The sequence below is a fragment of the Balearica regulorum genome, chromosome 9 (genome assembly GCF_011004875.1).
Source record: "Balearica regulorum gibbericeps isolate bBalReg1 chromosome 9, bBalReg1.pri, whole genome shotgun sequence".
Classification (NCBI taxonomy): Eukaryota; Metazoa; Chordata; class Aves; order Gruiformes; family Gruidae; genus Balearica; species Balearica regulorum.
Window position 1 is genome coordinate 24,293,354 of NC_046192.1, and position 18,275 is coordinate 24,311,628.

At 43.4% G+C, this 18,275-nt stretch overlaps 1 protein-coding gene across 1 annotated transcript in view; it reads right to left on the reverse strand.

Annotated features, from left to right (window-relative positions):
- LOC104636407 (uncharacterized) overlaps positions 1–18,275 on the reverse strand; it is a 202,107-nt gene that overhangs the window by 14,915 nt on the left and 168,917 nt on the right. The window contains 7 exon segments of the mRNA XM_075761610.1: positions 3,049–3,180; positions 4,264–4,392; positions 4,619–4,747; positions 5,672–5,797; positions 5,984–6,112; positions 7,779–7,907; positions 12,581–12,709. Coding sequence (XP_075617725.1) covers positions 3,049–3,180; positions 4,264–4,392; positions 4,619–4,747; positions 5,672–5,797; positions 5,984–6,112; positions 7,779–7,907; positions 12,581–12,709 — 903 coding nt within the window.

Below are 18,275 nucleotides of genomic sequence, written 5' to 3' on the forward strand. Positions count from 1 at the left end.
CACTTTTATAACATGCAGATACTCCCCAGCCCTTCTCAACCATGGCTTCTTCTCAATGAATATTTCGTCATCAGTGCTTCCATCTGTCAGTACAGAAAATCTGTTTCATATGCAAACCCGGCATCAAGGAGTGAGCCCTGCAACATCTATTTCATTTCCACCAAGACATGAAGTTAAGGGCACACCCAGATTCAATGATTCAACTGGACTCTAAGTGAGTTTCTCTTTTCCTCCTCCCTTCCCTTTTGGTCATCATTTGGCTTTTCTCTTTTTTTTTAATTCTGTTTCCCACACTCCTAAATACGCTGTTTCTCCCTGGCAAAGCTTTCAGAGTTGTTCCTCAGCTCAAGACTAGCAAGAGCAGGTCCATTACTGAAATGAGTGCAGCAATTCCCACCTTAACAATGTACCCTTGCAGCATTATATTTACTTCAGTTCAACGGGGAGCAACACAAGCAGGGCAAACGCATTAGCTGTTACGTTCACGTGATTATGAACAAGGCCATCTCCTCTGTTACTACTTTGCAGAAGCACTTCCATGCAGATAGCTAGGGCAACTTACCAGTGTCCTGCCATTTAAGTAGGTGCTGCCTTTATAAAGAGGGTTAGCCTTTAGCCACCAGTTATCTCATAAAGACATTTTCTAATTTAAGAGTTTCCTGTGCATCTGACTTATGTTTTTTCTGAGAACAGCAGGAGCAGCAGCCAGATTTCTAACTCATTTCCTGATTTTTTTCCTTTTGGTTTGGGTGGGTTTGCCATGACCAAGAGCTCCTAAATCTTTTCATACCAACTGCATACACTAGGGCTTCTCTTACCAATATTATTAATTGCATTGTCAAAATATCACTTCTGAAGCATCCTGTTACCTACAGCTTGAAGGTGAAGCTGGTGAGGTATTTCTGGCTCAGCATTCACCCAACCCAGTAAACGTCACAGAGACGTACCATGGGGTTTTTTTATCCGTTAGACCACCACTTAATGCTTTTTATTCATAACCACTCAAGTAGATCTGCCTGTCCACCAAGTTATGGACAATTGATGGGAACCTTATTGCTAGTTTGTCTGCTTCCTCTGGATCCTGCCAAGAGACTGTTTCAGCTCTTCACTCCAAAATTTGAGAACATGAAAGCATCGTTGCTTTTGGCTCCTGGAAATTTGACTTCCCAGCCAACTACACCTTTTATAGATACTTCTTGAACCTTTCTTCACAGTACTATAAATATAGCAACAGTTGCCAGAAACCATTTCCAGCAGCATCCAACCACATGTTGACTGGACTGAAGCCCATTTCACGTCTTTGGGAGCAGCTCCCTATGCTGTTTTTAATATTCTATCAAAAGCTTCTTCATCCTGGAGCAGCCCCAGTTCTCTCTATAGTGAGGATGGCGGGAACAAGGAGTATTTCCACCAAAGTCAAGCTAGCTATCCCTGGTTATCAGGTATCATCAGACAACGGTTATCCACCATACCATTATCTCTCCAGTAAACATTTAACAAAACTATATTTATTAAGTGAGAAATTGCTGTGCAAGATACTATGTGTTTTTGGAATCCAAGAGAACACACCACCATGAAAGCTCATGTGTCATGAGCTACAGATTTAATCCTAGCTACACAGGAGCCCATGGCAAAATCCTCTCTGAATGCAACAAAACATGGATTTCATTTTGTAATTTCTTTTATGTCAGAACTTCAGTGTAATTATTAATATTTTAATTTTTAAATTCTGAAGTAAAATCTTAAGGATCTAAGCAAGCTCGAGGACATTTACTATAAGCTACAGAGATTTAGTACTATATGCACAGGTAATGACTACTGAAAGATTGCTACATAAAAGTAATAGGCTAACCATGATTAAGCCTTTTAAAACGATACTGTTAAATAGTTGATCTCCACTACTGCTCTACTATAATATTTATAATGATCTAATGTATAATGGATTCAGATGGCTCTAGCCTAGATTTTGAAGGCTGGATTTCAATCCCACTTACGGTGAGAATTGATGTACGAAGGAAGATAGAATCAATCCTTACATTTACATTTATATTTAAAAGAATAACTTGTGATGACATGACAGTAATACAAATGCCCATCTCTAAAACGAGACTCATTCCTATTTCTACTCAAGGCATAAAACACAGGTTTAACCCTTACTAGAGCCACACACATGGCAGCTGGCCTTTGTATCCAAATTGCCGCCCAAAAAACCAGAGCCTCACAGCATTCTTCCTAGGAAAGGAAAAATCAGCATTTGCCAAAAAGAAAGCTTTTTTTTCTTGTTTTCTTTTTTTTTTTTTTTTTTTTTTAAATAAGACTATTACAAGCCATGGAGTAAAAACAAAATTAAAGTTGTAAATAAAAAGGTAATTAACTGTCTCCTTTTCTGGATACATTGGTATATGTTTCTTATCAGTTGCCACATTCCACCAGGAGCAACTTTACAGATCTCCTAAAATACCGGCATGAGGCATGTGGATCTGGGAATATTTTTTATGATGGAGTGTTTGGCCAATTGGCATTTTGTCCTCTACACTAGTCACCATTTTTCAATCCAGAGTAACAATTTGTTTAATTTGATTGTTCCTCAGAAGGCCCTACAACTTAAGTAACTTTATGAATCACTTAGATTTATTGCCAATTGCAGCTTGTTGTTTTCTAACCATTTGTCCTTACTTGAGCATGCTGAGATTTCAGGAAGTATTTTGGCCTAGGTATTTGGAAATGAGAGAGCTACGCAATATCCAGGTGTAGCTGAAGATGAGAGGTGTAAATGTAGAGAATGATATTGATATTCTTCAGAGCGGCATGAAATCGGAAAGAATTTAGTTAAGAAATGAATCTTTTTTTTTTTTTAATTAATTTAAAAAAATGAAATTAATTCCTTGCAATAATACAGGTATTTTTATTATTGTAAATTAACCCAACCCAACCTTTATCTCAGTCAACACCGAAGGTACAGACACAGATGAACTCAAAGCGCCAGCACATACTGCTGCATAACTCGGTCCTCGCTCAGAAAGCGGGCAGCCCAAACCCGATACTCACGGAGGTTGCAGCGGGCCCCGTAGTACCCTGGGCGGCACGCACAGTCGCCAGTCACCGGGTGACATTCCTCATTCTCGGCAGAGCACTGACATACTCGGTTACAGTTCTTACCATACGTGCCCGGTGGACAAGCTTGGGGAAGAGGAAATGTAAACCAATAAATTAAATTTGTCTTGGTAAATATAGCACTCAAACAAAGAGCGAGTTCAAATTTATTAAATAAAATCCCTGCCTACAGAACGACGCTCTCCTCTGGGACTTTGGATTTATTACATTTACTTGGGGGTTACTTCACTGCTTGATTTTGTTTCGTTCAGTCAATTTGTGCCCAACTGTCAAGGGCCAGATACAATTTTCTTGTCACTAGAAAAAATCATAGGGAAATGTCAGGTAAAATTGACTAAAATAACAGTATAATTCACAAGGGACCAGGCGCGTGGATAAAGACATTCTACCTTTTGCAGGGAGTTTAAACTTGCAAAGCTGCTGTAGCACCAACATCTTCACAGGTTTCATTTTGCCTGTTGACAGCCACATTGCCTACAGGTTTTGGATTTTCCACCTCTAATTCTTACATCTCACTTCCATTAAGTTGCCCTTGGTCAGGATTTAGAGTCCTTTAGTGGAGGATATGGAACACCAATGTCAATTCCTTTAATTCTTTTTTGTTGTTTTTCTTTTTGCTAAAGCAGTGCTCAGGCAAGGAAGAACAAAGTCAAAATTATGCAGCCGGGGTCACAGAACGAGCCTGCTTTCAAAGACAGCTCCAGACTGCCAAACTCAACACTGAGGAAAAACCAGATAATGACATTTCCATGAGCTCTGACAGTAGGAATAGACGGTCCCTCACGGGGACAAGGCCAACAGAAAGCTGAGCTGCTGCTTTACCCACGGCACAGCGATGGCTGCGGCAGGAGTCGGGCTCAGCTCCCACCTCCTCAGTCTGTTTTGCTCCAGTTTAGCTCCCGGCCTCTCCCTGCCAGCCTGAGACCTGTGAACCCAGAGAGGGTAAACCCTGACAGCCCAAACTGCGCCAGGCACAGAGGTCAGAACCGGCCAAACCATTTGGGTGAGTGACAAGCCGCCCTTGTCCATCTTCATTGCCAGGAGGTCATTGTCTCCTACCTCTTCAGGCATTATGTCATCAGGTTTTTAAGAAATTAATTTCTTCATTAATTTACAAGGGAAGTATTTGAAATCTTAGAACAAACTTACTTTTCTCACAGCTGAGGCCGGTGAATCCTGGAGGACAGCCGCACTCGCCTGTCAGGTGATGGCAGGGGGTACCCGCGGGACACCGGCACCGCTGGGCACAGCCTGCGCCGTAGTGGCCGGGCAAGCAAGCTGCAATGGTGCAACCGATCCTCGTTAGGGCACGGGGCACGGGCCAGGGAGGATGGTGCAAATCTCCCCCCCTCCATGGATCTGCTGCACCCATCCCCATGAGCACCTCCAGACCAACCCCACAGAGCAACGCGGGGGTGAGAGGAACCTGCCACCGACTCTGGATTTGGGAGGAACATACACACCGACCTAAACTGTCCTCCATAAACGCCCAGCAGACACTCACGTTTGTCACAGTGCCTCCCTCGCCATCCCTTTTCACAGTGACACACTCCAGTTTGATGGTGGCAGGAGAAGCCGTGCACGCAGTCACATTGCTCCTCGCACCGCTTGCCAAAATATCCCGGAGGGCACACTGCGAGGAGAAGCAGAGAACACAACAGTTCTTCCCGTTGCACGCGAAGCATCCGCCACTGACAAACGAGCCAATATCATTGTTCTTGCACATGATGATGGATATTTAGAAGACTGCATGCCCAGAAAATATCATTGAAAGAGAATATATTAAAAATATTAAAAGCATTTAACATTGGCTATTAATGAGCCCGCACATGAAAGTCTGCCAAGACTTAGTCATAATCTAGAGTACAAATCCAGATGGTGTCTATAGAGATGGTGATGCCATTCACATTTACACAATTATGCGTAGACAGAGGGACAGCTGTAGGAACAGTGACAAAGCACCGTGTTCACGTACTGCTTTCCACTTCACAGGTCTCTGCAAGTGATCAAAGAGACAGTGAGGACTGAAGAAGAGGAAGGTGGGCACAGCGTCACGCTGGTGGCTGAGGCTTTGTGAGTCCTCAACACCTCAGGAGACAACAGAAAATTGCTTGCGGCTTGCAAAAATCGCAGCAGCTCAGTGGCCAAGCTGGTGGCACGTTTCATCTGATGCCTATTGCTTATGAGATTTCTATTTCAGAGATTTACACAGATCTAAACAGACAGCTACGTCAAATCTGGGTAATCTGGACCACATGCAAGGTAGGTGCAATCTGAACCATTACGGGCAAATTTTCTGAGCTCCCCTTGATGACTTACAGAGACGCAGCAGTACGTGGCTGATCTGGCAAACCCTCCTTACAACTCACTCCCTTTCGTGTGTTCTTCCTTGTACCCATAAAGTAGAGAAATACCTTCATTTTGTTAGCACGTAGGGAACCAAAGTGGGAAAAGAAAAAATGATTTGGACAAGGATATATGTTTGTGGTTCAGCAGAAATGGCTGATGGTAGAAGAAAGCGTTAAAATAAAGCATGTGCAGAAGGAACTGCCCTTACCAACATCACAACGATCCCCAGTCCAGCCAGCGCGGCAGATGCATTTCCCCGAGTGCTGGTCACAAACCCCATGGTGGCAGCTACAGTTCTGCTCGCAGCCCTCTCCGTGCCTCCCATCCCCACACTCTGAAACGAGATGGGGGAGACTGATGGGGGGCCAGGCTGGAGGGGAAACACACTTATGCCTCTGAAATATGGTGAATCACCTAAGCTGGTCCTAAAAACCTTCAGTGAGGGAGATTTTGAAGTCTCCCTTGGCAAAATTCTCTAGAAATACATAATTTTCCTCTTGGAGGACATGATGAGACTCACCCACTTCACATGCTATCCCCGTCCAACCCTGGGGACACCGGCACTCGCCCGTCACACGGTCACAGGCAGCCTGGCCGTGGCAGATGCAGCGCTGTAGACAGTTTGCACCGTACCATCCAGGAGGACATGCTTCAAAGAGGAGGCAGGACAAAAGCCTTCCATTAAGAAGTGCAGGAGGAGGACGCAGGTTAAACAAACCTTTCCCAGCTTACATCCCCTCTCACCCTGGTGATCGTGGAGGTGCTGTGGGAGGTACAACAGGGCTGTGACTGAAAAGCAATTACACAGACTAGTGTAAAACTGGTCTGGGAGCCATGTAGGTGATAAAGAGAATTAGCTGTGACCCACCAAATGACCTCGAGATGTTCTCTTTGCACCTATGAAAAATATCTCTTGGTTTCTATCAGCTTTCTCAACATGAAGTAGAGTTATTGATTTCCCTGTTTTCAGCATTTCTTTGTACAGTCCTCTTAAAATCACAACTCTTTCTAATTGGTCTTGCTACCCACAGCTAGCTGATGATATTTTACAGTTTACCTAATTTTAATTAAGCAAGTTTATTAATTCCCATCACAACCAGATCCTATGGATAGAACCTCTTCTTTTTTTTGGCAGAAAAAAATACACACCTCTGTCATGTGCCAGAGTGGCACCTTTTTAAGATGTTAACAGAAGCAATTACTCACTCTGCAAAAGCACAGTCACCAGAGGATGGCTCACCCAGCCGCGCACACTTATTCTACCTCATTTCCACAGAGAAAAGAAATCCCCAAAAGTATCGTTAAAGAAAAAGAGTATGTTTGACAATGTCACAATGTTCACAACCAGAAAATTTTAGGTTGTGTTCTACATGTCATTGTGAAGAATGGTTTGGTGCATTCTCAACTTTTTTTTCCTTCATAGAAAGAGCTCTTCATATTAGGTTTTAAAGGGGGACCAACTCAATTTATATATTCCTCTAGCCCTATTAGCTTTCATCCCCTTTCCCTAAGCATCCTCTCGGTACACCGAAGGGCAGCCACTGCTTGCGTGGAGATGCTGACTCCAAACCCCAGCTCACCCAGAAGCATCTGCAGCAGCAAGAGCCCTACAGCCTCGCAACCCCAGCTCCACAGAATAGCTTACAGGGCCAGATACCTTGCGGGGAAGGCACAGAAAAAGGAGCCCTGCACAACAGGGATGGACAGAGTTTTTCTAACAGCTTGGGTGCAGGGGATTAGGAGGTGTAATGTAAGCCTCAGTACAGCCTTTCTTTGCCAGCCTCTTTTCTTAAGACTCCTTGGAGCTGGGCTTGTGTTTGAGTCACACGTATTTGTCTAGTTGCCAAGGCTGGAAGTCCCAATGCCTTTCACATGTTCTGGATTTAGCCTATGTCTGGAACAGCGTACGGTAATGACGTGGATCAGTCGGGTGCACGGGACGGTAAAGCGGGCCACAGAAAAGAAACAGTTTTGTTTCAGTGTCATAAATGAGAGTTTTATGGACCTTTGCTCCCTTAATCAGCCAGCTTTCAAAACCAGTTCTCTTTCCAGTTTATGACTCTGTTTCAGCCCCCTCTGCCCCACGTACGCCGAGCTCCTACACCCAGCCCCTGCAACACGGCACCACAGATTTATTTAATGGACCGAGCTGTGTTACTTTGCAGATACAAACCCAATGAGAACACGTGGCAATGAGCTGATAATTAAAATACCAACGAATCTCCCATGAGCAGAAGTTTTTTTTTTTTTTTTTTTTTTTTTTTTTTTTCCCCCTCCTATAATCCTCTGGCAGGGGTTTGAGTTTCCGACCGTACCTTCTTGGCAGGTGGCTCCTTTCCACCCTGGGCTACAAAGGCACGTCCCGGTTACGTGATGACAGAGCGCTCCGTTGTGACAGTGACAAGTGTGGCTGCAACCTGGCCCGTAGCTGTCCCCCTGGCAGGCTGCAACGAGAGAAGTCCATAAAACCCCATCAGGAAGTATCAAAGGAGGCATTGCACAGAGAAAACCTGAGACACAACCCAACGCCGGGGAAATCAGTTTGCAACTGGCTTCCGACGACACACTTTTCACATCATAAGGGTGTCTAACTATGCTTGACGCTAAATAACGTGGCTTAAAAATATGCATCATAGCACGTTCTGAAGAGGTTTTTATTGAAGGGCAGGATTGCTCTGCTGATGGATCAGCTGTCATCCCCTGCCCTGCAGAATGTCTTTGTGCTAAACTAATGGTCCAGCAGAACCGCCAGCTCGACAGCCTGGGTATTTATTTGCATCCTGGTAAGAGAACTGACAACTTCATTGTTTTCAGTGTTCATTTTTCACAGCTGGATGCCTTTGTTCACCCAGAGTCTCATTCTTTGGTCAGAGAGAGGTGATATTTTCAATGCCTTCGGTTAAGGAACTGGCTCCCAGGTGAAAACTTAACACAGTCACCTCGCAAACCTACACTTGCTGCAGCTCCGTTTTCAGTGCTGCTGTCTATGAAAAATGGCAGTGATAAAATTCCGGTAGTCTCCATTGCACTGGAGATTTGGATAGCTTTAAATGGTGGAAAACAGACAGTGCTGCTAACTCCGTTTTCTTCAGATATCACTCACAGAATACAAAACAAGTTGATGAAGTTGGATAGCCTCCTTGCACGGTTTCTGTGCCTGCCTTGCAGAGGTTCCCCTTCACTTGTACGAAGCTGTCAGAGCCTCTCATCCCTGAAGCGCTGCTGGCACGCGCTGGGAGAGGCAAAAGAAGCCCTGATTCCTGATCCAGAAGTTTCAAGAGTGTCCTGCATTTGTTGTATATGACATTCCCCAGGATCAGCCCAAAACGATGACCTTTCACCAAAACCTCTATGCCTTTGAGGGTGTCAGTGTGCAGAACAAGATGCAGTGCTGCAGGAAAACATGTCCCTGGGGACTGAAGGGAGTAGGGAAACCATCTTGACCTCAGGGGTGAACTTGGTTGACAGTATCTGACCCGTTCTCAGCCCTTCCCATCTGAGGACTTCCAGCTTCCTGGTGTGGTTCTCACAGACACCATTTCTCCCAGGACTTTTCAACAGTGTTAATTTTTGTCATCGCTTGGACTCCATCCACGTTGAAACCACAAGAAAGTGCAGGAGCTCAGTCCCATCACAGTTAAAAGTTTGTTCTGCAAATGAGCCTTGGTTGCCAAGTTAAAGGTTCAGCCCATCCTACAGAGCTCTGGCTCAGTTTTGGGAGCAGAACTAAATATTTCCACAATACAGACCAGAACTATATCATAACCAAGCCAAAGGAAAAACCAGCTCATAACCAGGTCCCCTGACTGGTTACTAGTGGTTTGTGGGAGGTTTTTGGAGTATGCGTGCAAAGCTCTTGTTATGCTTACTGAGAAGACAAAAGAGTTTTCCAGTGAAAATTCTGGTAAGAAAGCAGAAATTTTTGGAGAAGAAAATTTTTATTATTCTATTGGGTGGATACAAACTTTTTTATAGCTTCTCTGTAGGACCATCCTGATTATCAAACTACTTTTCTGAAGAATAAGATAACAAGTGATATATTGAAGCTATTTTATCAGGTTCCACAACGGAATGTACAAATAACCATGGGACTTTTCTCCTTCCTGCATGATGAGTGCAAAGGGAAGAAGTAATAGAAAGGTTTAAATTCTTAGACAACTTCTTGCTTCAAAAATTTTCCTCTCAGGGCCTTTCCTCTGCAAGAGGAGGGATTATTCATTTGCAGTCTTGCAAAATCTTTTTGCACGCAGAGTAACGAACACATGAAACTGGAGACCAAAACATCCAGACTGGAAGTCAACAGCCATCAAAAACATCAGGGATCCCATGGAAACGATGGGCGCTAAGGCTCAACAGGGTGCCCAGAAGCTTTGATTTCATGCAGCTCCCATGGACTGTTCTCCCCAAAATGAAGCTTCAGCTTTAAAAGAACAGGGAATTTGCAAAGTCAAGTGCTCACGCACCACAAAATGTCAAACCCCTGGTTATCAGTGCCCCTGAGCAGAGAGTCTGGCAGAGCTGATCTTTCCGTACTCATTTATTTTGTAAACCAATGTGGTCTCGTTCTACCACAAGGAACTGCTTCTGTGAAATCCTGCTGAGCCCCAACAGCTCCAGAAAGAGACATTTTTAGTAGTAATAGAATCAGGGCAAAATGCAGATGCTGAATTGTGTTCATCTTCTACAGTCTATACACAACATGAGATTTTTTTTGATGTTTTTTTGTTTGATTGTTTTTGGAAACTGCAAAATTTGGACGAGTTTGTAGACAGAAAGGAAGGTTACATCTCTGGCACAAAGAGACGCCAAATGTGAAGTCCTCACTTCTATATCACTGAGGCATCATGACATTCAACGAAAAGTTTATTTTAAACATAGGCAATGCACCTTTTCTAAACCTCTTTCTTGGAAATCTAAAATATCTTAGGCAGAAACTCAAAAAACCCACCTCAAAATAAAAAAAAAAAAATAAATCACCAAACACAGCCTTAAGTTGAGGCAGAGTTTGCTTGGCAGATTTCATCCCAGATTAATATAATTCATTTACAAGCAATTGAAACGCACAGTCTTGTAATGGAAAGTGTTAGGCAGCTTCAACAAAAGGCATTACTGACCGTATCGCCCATAATTAGATAGCAGTGTATAAAATGCACTGCATGGCCAGCTTAAGATCAATTCAAATCCCATGATGTCAAAATTATTCCTCAATATCCTCCAGCACATTGGCTGCAATCTGATTACTTGAACACGAGTGCTGTCCTTCCAGCTGCTAGAGCTGGCGAGTCCCAGGAACCGGCAAGGTGAATATTAAACACCCAACATGGATGGGGAGTGGTGAGCCGGTGTCTCCAACCTGTGCTGCCTATCAGAGCAGCTTTGGAGTGGTGGCTGAGGTCTTAAAATCAAAATAAAGTTTCATTGTTTAGCCAAGAGAAAAACAGGTTACTCTTTGCACCGTCAACTGACCTTGCTCTTTTGCTTACAGGCAAAGGAGACCTCAGAGGCTTTGGCATCTTCACCACCATGAGGAATAAATCAACCCAGCATAAAGCTCTAATGGCTGCGGTGCAAGAGAATAAATATTTTTTCTCATGCGAATAGAGGGGGGCACAGAAAGCTGGTGACAAAGAGCTCAATTTCTTAATTGAATTTAATAAAATATGTAGGAACAAAGCTTCCCATCCCTAATGCAGTGTAAAGAGTGGGGAAGGGCCAAGGTGACACATCGCTAATGCCATGGCTGGGCTGAAGGGCAGTAAAAGTGGGCTGTGACCAAGAAGCAAACACTGTACCTGTTCAGCAGCATCTTTTCTGCTCTGTAGCATGGCTACATGGCTCTGGCTCTGCATTTATTTCGTGGTCAGCTCACTAACCTACATCCATGGTGGAGTATTACCATCACCATCTTCAGGCAGTGGGAGAGAGAGAACCAAGCGTTCCTATGGGGGGGCCACAAGGAGGCAAAAAGGCCTGCAATGGTGGGATGTTTGCAGAAATATCTAAAAAGTGGGAAGATTCACCAACATTGACCCTCTTGTAAACCAAAAGAGCAGGGCATTTTACAGCAGAAGCCCTTTTAGAAGACAGGCTGCGTGGTGCAGGGCAAACGACAGAAATATGTTATCAAGCGCAGCCCTCAAACTGGGATGATTCTATCATGGCGCATGTCCATGAAACACGATTATTTCAATGCAAGTACCCTTTCTCTCTATTTTCTAAATTCAACTGATCTTCTGTTGCAGAAATCTGCAACCTATAGATTAAAGAAGTCTTTGGAAAGTGTTCACTAACAACAAAAGTTGGCTCCCTGTACACTGCTGCTTTGGACCCCAGCTCTACAACACAGTCCTGCAGACAGCAGTCATATTTTCAAAAGGAAGTCTAGACCATGACATCATCGTAAGGCGAAACTAGGAAGTTGAGAAGCTAAAACCTGAAAATCTTAAAAGAAAACATATTTGCTAAATTTTGCAAATGGGCTCAGTGATCTCCATATGTAATGCCACGTAGCTAAAGAAAACAATTTAATTTCCCATGAAATTTAGTGAACAATTTCTCAGAAGAGTCAATTTTATATATGTATACGCACAAACATACAAAATTCCCTTATTAGCTCAAAGATTGTAGGATAATCCATACTTCTGAAAATCTAAGAAGTTGACTTTTTTTAGAACAAATAATTTTTCTAGGAATTAAAAAACTATTTTCTCATGCTCACTTAACAAAATAGTCCCAGCTTTGATTTTTCCATTTTGTGCATTTGTAATCGGTCACTTTATAATTGATATTGAGATACACTAGAAACAGAGATACAACATTTCATCTCTTAAACTCAAAACTAAAAAAGCAGAGATTCGTCATATGGCAGGAGACAGCTCTGCTATTTAAAAACTGATGCTTATAATGTTTGACAAGTGCCAACAGCAGTTTAAAAAAACATAAAGTAGTTGATTATTTACACAGCTACAAAAAATTGTTCCCTTTTTTGGCATCTTTGGAAAGGAATGTGACCTATCTAAAATTGTACCGTGGTAGGTCATCCTACATTCCTAGAAGAAATCCATGTTAGTGCTGAAAGGGTTTGAGAAGAGGGATGGTGAGCATAGCCTGTACGTACGCTGCTCGCAGGTCTCTCCCAGCCAGCCGGGGAGGCAGCGGCATGTTCCCAGGACGTGGTCGCAGCCGGCAGCATTCTTGCACTTGCACACCTGGTGGCAGTCAAGCCCAAAGAATCCATCCGGACAAGCTGAAAATGCAAAACATCCTTTTTAAGCCAAGTTCTTGTTTCTTTTTTGTATAAACTCTAGCTCAGAGATCTGAAAACACGGGGCGCTGCTCATCTTTTCATGGATGCTTTGTCACACGTCACTCTGTGACTACGCTTAAGAGCCAAAAGTGCTTCAAAGGTTACGCCTGCGCAATTCTGCTACATGTATCTCAGCAAAACATGACCCGTTTTACACAAGCAACAGATTTCTGTGTAGAAAAATATGGCTGAGAATATTAAAAAGCCATAAAAGAGAAGAGAGAATGATCTGGATTTGCACAAGCCAGTACTTGCACTGCTATAATGGACAGAGGAAAAAAGAAATAATTCAACATAATGCAAGACCAGGGGCGCATCCCTGCTGATCTCCCTGTCTTTTGAAATGCAAAACTTATGCTCCAATTTACTCTCCTGACACATTTCTAAAGATTTTTTAACAGTGAACATAAGCCATAGTGTTGCAGTTCAGTGCTGAAAATGAAAACCTGGCAAAGAGAATGAGTAGAAAAAACCAAGACAAATTAAGTGTAGCAGAACAACTCCAGGGAGCTTAAGGAGCTCAGTACCTACATCATCTAGGACACGTAAGGAAGAGAAGCCCCATGGATTCAATTTACATCTGTACCAGTGTTGACAGCGATGAAAATAAGCCATCAGTGCCTGTCAGTGGGCCACATCGTACCCAAAATGCTGCATTGCAAGAACATTAAGGCTGCTGTGCAGAGTAAAAAAATAAATAAATTAGGAATTATGTTGCCTATATAGCCTTAATTTAACCTCTCTGTCTACATATATATATGTGTGTGTTTTTAGATTATACCACTACATGTATAATTATGTTATACTAAATGATAATAAATCTGTAGATACACAATTGTACGTCATTCCTTCCACAGAACCCCAGAATCACTCAGTCTCAGGCGTGACGGTGCTCACTAAGTACGCAGTTACTCAATAAAACTTAGCTCTCTGTCCTCCCTGTTCAATATAAACTACTATTTACAACCCAATTCACTTACTTCTACCATGAAATCAGAACGAGTGGCTTCCCAAGAGGGTCTTATGACGATTATCATCACGCACACTACCCAGCGACCCCCCACACCAGTTTCACAGCTCTCTCCCAGGTCAGAGTAACACCGTTATCCACATGCATCTTCCACTGATGGACTCTCCTCGCCCGTTTCTTGCCCTGTCTCTTCTTCACGCCCAGGCTCTTTGTCCCAGTCTACTCGTACTGCCTCTTCCACAAATGTAAACTCAGTCCTCTAACAGAAAGAACTGCTGTCTGCTTTGGCTACAAGGGGGAAATTCAGTATCCGCAGATATAGGCAAACCTGGACCTTCAGACAGCGACGGCAGTAGTGTAACACATCTGCTTTGGCTCCTCTATTCTCAGAGCTCAGCTTGTGACTGCGTATGACATCTACTCAAAATCAAAAGCCTGCTCTTCCCTTCATCCTGCCCAGCCTGCAGCTTCTTCTTTGGCATATGAAAGATTTCAGGCTTACGCCACTTTCCAAGCATGTGTTGTCTCAGAAAAACAGAAAAATGCCTCATACCGATACAAAACCGTAACGCATCCGACAGCCTCTGTTCAGTTCGTACTGGGGAGAGAGCTGTTGTCAAGTTGTAAGGAAGAGACACCAGCATGTGGTTTCAATCTTTATGTCCTTAGTTATTATGCTTCAGTAGCGTGTATGGCGCAGCATACAAGAAAAGACTTCTCCTACTAAACCCTAGGTGACTTCAAAGCCTGACAAAAGATTTTCTTTGTTCAATGCAGGGACTACACAGCATCGTCAGCTATTCCTAGAAATGCACCGTATTTACTTGTCCCTTTTATCTTATTAAAACAGACCTCTTGCTAGGCTATCTTATGGTAACGATTAACTGCTGAAATCCCCAGAAGCGCAGTCAGCCTGTCCTGAGGTAGTGCCGATTTAGACAGCAGTTCAAACTCAAACTTTGCGTACTGCGCTTCACAAGGGCTATACGTTCCTGTTATTAATGCATCAATTAATAAACGCACTGTAGGAAAAGTCCGAGAGTCCTGCTGCCTCCAATTTGTGGGCTAATTGTGTGGTATTTTGGGATATTCGGTCAGATCAAGCAGCAAACTTGGATAATTCTTCTGTGGGCCTGATCCTGTCACTGGACACATGCCTTGGGTCATGCAACACATACCAGAGCAGCGGGGAATGAAGTTAAACACAATTATGTTGCGGTGAAGACAATCGCAACCTTCAAAGTGGGAGCAGCAGATGCTCAGCGCTTCACCGAATTAACTCAATTATAACAATTGCTTCCCAAACAGGAGCAGAGCAACCCCGGTGCAGGGCAGGGTGACCCAGCTCGCTTGTAACAGAGCTGCGAGCAGGGACGGGGGATGCAGGCACACCTTGATCCCTTTTGCTGCCTGGGCAGTTGGGCTGCCTGACAGCAGGAGCCCATGGCCCAGGTTTCCTGCATGTTAGATGTTAACATTCATTGGTAGAAAGCATTGCTATATTTAGCTATTTATTACAAGAAAGCATTGCTATATTTAGCTATTTATTACAAGAAAGCATTGCTATATTTAGCTATTTATTACAAGAAAGATTGTTTTTAGGTTTTGAGGTCAGGGGTGGGTGCTGGTTTTTTTGTTTTGTTTGTTTTATTACTTGCCTGTTTAGCTGTAAATGCGTTCAAACCAAAACCCTGCAGCAGTGGGTGATCATGGTAGGCATCTTATTATCTGGAGATAATACTACTTAGAGCATCTATGCTTTAACAGGATAGAGAAAGGACTTACAAAGCCACCTTTTGCTGTGGTTACTGCCTTTGCACAGTCCCAGAACACAGAGGCATTAATTGCTGCTTCAGTTCAGGAACAGCCAGAACTCCACGTGTGCCTGGGGTACCTTCTCCCCAGGTGCGTAACATTCTCCTCTCAGGCAGGAATGATACCTACTGGCATTGTTAGTAGCATCACTCTCCAGGAACCACCAAAAATGATTCATTTTCCTTTGGTAACGTAGACTTTGTGAAGAAACGTACATTACTTCTTCAGTGTTCTGGTTGTATCGCTGCTTTCAAGAAAATGCAAAGGAAGCCTTTCCTAGGTTGTTCATATGGACTGCAAACATTTCTTTGTAGATTATTTTGTTTCAGCCTTATTTGCAAATGTTAGCTACTTTGCAAGTGAAACTGTTCCACTCATTTTGCAGTTATTTTGAAAGAGCTACAAGATTCACAAGGTTCAATTTTCCAATGGACTCAGCAGAGCTGAAAGATGAAGCAGGCATGTACCACCTTCCAAAATGCCTGATTTTCTTTCAGAAAGTGTCTCAATAACTATATTCTTAGCCATTATTTTTATATGCCATCACATCACTACTGGAGAGGCAGCAGTACCACTGAACAATACCAGTGGAGATGCAGAACAGCTAACTGAAGCTGACTCAGAGCAAAGGAGAACTGAGATGCTGATGGCCAGACAAAAGAACTTTGAAGAGCGCAGTGTCTCTTGGCAGCATCCTGTGGCTGGGAGCACAGGAGTCCAGTCAACTCCAGAATAATTCACAGCAAGGTCTCACAAAACAGCAACCTGGAGCAACGGTATCTCCTGCTACTGGTTAGCTTGGAAACTGTCCCATGCTGGTGTGATGTGGCTTTGGCTGTTATCTGTATACAGATACGGGTGATACAGGTAGGTATGTACCAATTTGCACTGAATAGTGCAAATATCTTCTGAGCCACCACACTGTCCTCACTCTTTGTACTCTCTTCAGAGAGCACTGGATCACATACAAGATCTTGGGTCTTACCTCCAAAATACTCTGTTTTGGCAAGTCAAAAGGCTTGCCTTGACTCAGTTAAAATTGAAATATGACTGAAGCATCGCCCCTGCCACAAACACCGTGGCACGCTCAGGCACGATGGTGCTTTTCCCCTAGGTTGGCTGTGTCACCAGAGGATGAACAGCCATTTCTGGTGAAGACACTGCAGCAAGTTAGCTGGTAACACAAATGTTTGAAATAACAAATACCAGCTCGCTTGACCATAGTGCCATGAATCCTCCAAGAGCTTTCTACAGTTGCTAGTGTGCATCCACAGGGGCAGAGTAAGCTGGATAAGCCTGGTTAACTTCACCATAAAGAGATATGCTATAAAAGCCCAATGCTGAGAATTAGCCAGGGCTAAGACTACATTAACAACAATAAGAAGAGATTATGGAAATTTGTGGCCAATAAAGAATTTGGAAATGGACACTGAAGTGGTGTTTTGCAACAGGGGACTGGCATGAAAACCTATGAAGCCCTACTTCACACTGAAGGTAGCAAATTCATGAAAGGAACAGCAGTATTTTCTTCCTATCTGAAAAAAGAAAATCATTCCCAAAAAAACCCAAAGGCAAATTTTGGGACTTCTGCTATTTCAGCTTGAATCTGGATCCTGTGCTGAAACAATGCAAAAGACCAGAAGCAACGATTGCAGGGTCAAATGCGCTCATTGTGCAGGGGTGATATTAATATTAATTATTATTAATCAATATTAGATTGTGTAAGGTGTTGTCTTCTCTTAGGGCTCTGAACTTAGAAGGCTGCAAAAGTTTCAGGTTCAATGTTTCTGTGATGATGGAAAAGTCCTTCCGAGCCCCGGGATGAAGCATCGGCGCCGTGTGAGAAGTCCAAGGCAACTCAGCCGTGCCGAGTCTCAATCCCCTCGTTCTCGTCTGCAAGGCGCAGAGCTTGGCTGACGTGGGTGGCTTGCCAAGAGGACGGCAAAAGGCACATCCCTGCCAGAAGGAAACCCTGCTGGTCTCGGAGTCCCTAAAAAACAGAAGTGCTACAGCTCTTCAGAGAAAAGGTGCCAAGAAGGTCCTACCAAGGGCAAACCACCCACACATTTTCCTCCTTCTTCATCTTTTGGAAGCAGCCAAACCATTCTGGTTGAAACTTTCTATGTGGAAAGGTAACACAGGTCAGCTCAGAGCAAACACCCTGCCTGCTTCAGAGAAAACATGCAGAAAACTGGGGCTTACGAATGATAAGCGCTAAATTCTACTCTCCCCTCCACAATCTTCTTTCAGGAATTTAAAAAGATAAAAATGTCCAACATGACTGATTTGGAAGCTGAGACTTGTGTTTTTTTTCCAATAGACATATTCCTCACACCTACTTTGGAGAAGGATATTTAGCCTCTCTGTCCCCATTTTGATTCCTGCTGGAATGAACAGATTTACACCACAACACAGTTAACCATATTCCTTTTCCAATTTAAAAAAAAAAAAAAAAGACAGACTTATGAAAGCAGAGTTCAAGTAAATCATTTTAAAGAAGGACATAGCGGAGATACCATAAATTAGGAGGCACGCTTTGGAGCAGATTTTTGAAGAGTATTTATTTTATATAATAATTCCTGGTTAGAAGGAGAGGGAAACTGAACTGCAGTCAGATGGGTGCTGTGCCGCAATTACTGGTCAGGCTGTGGAGCATCTCCCTTCCCATCAGAGGGCAGCAGCTGCCCGCGAGTGCTACTGCTTCCCTCTATTGTAGCTGTA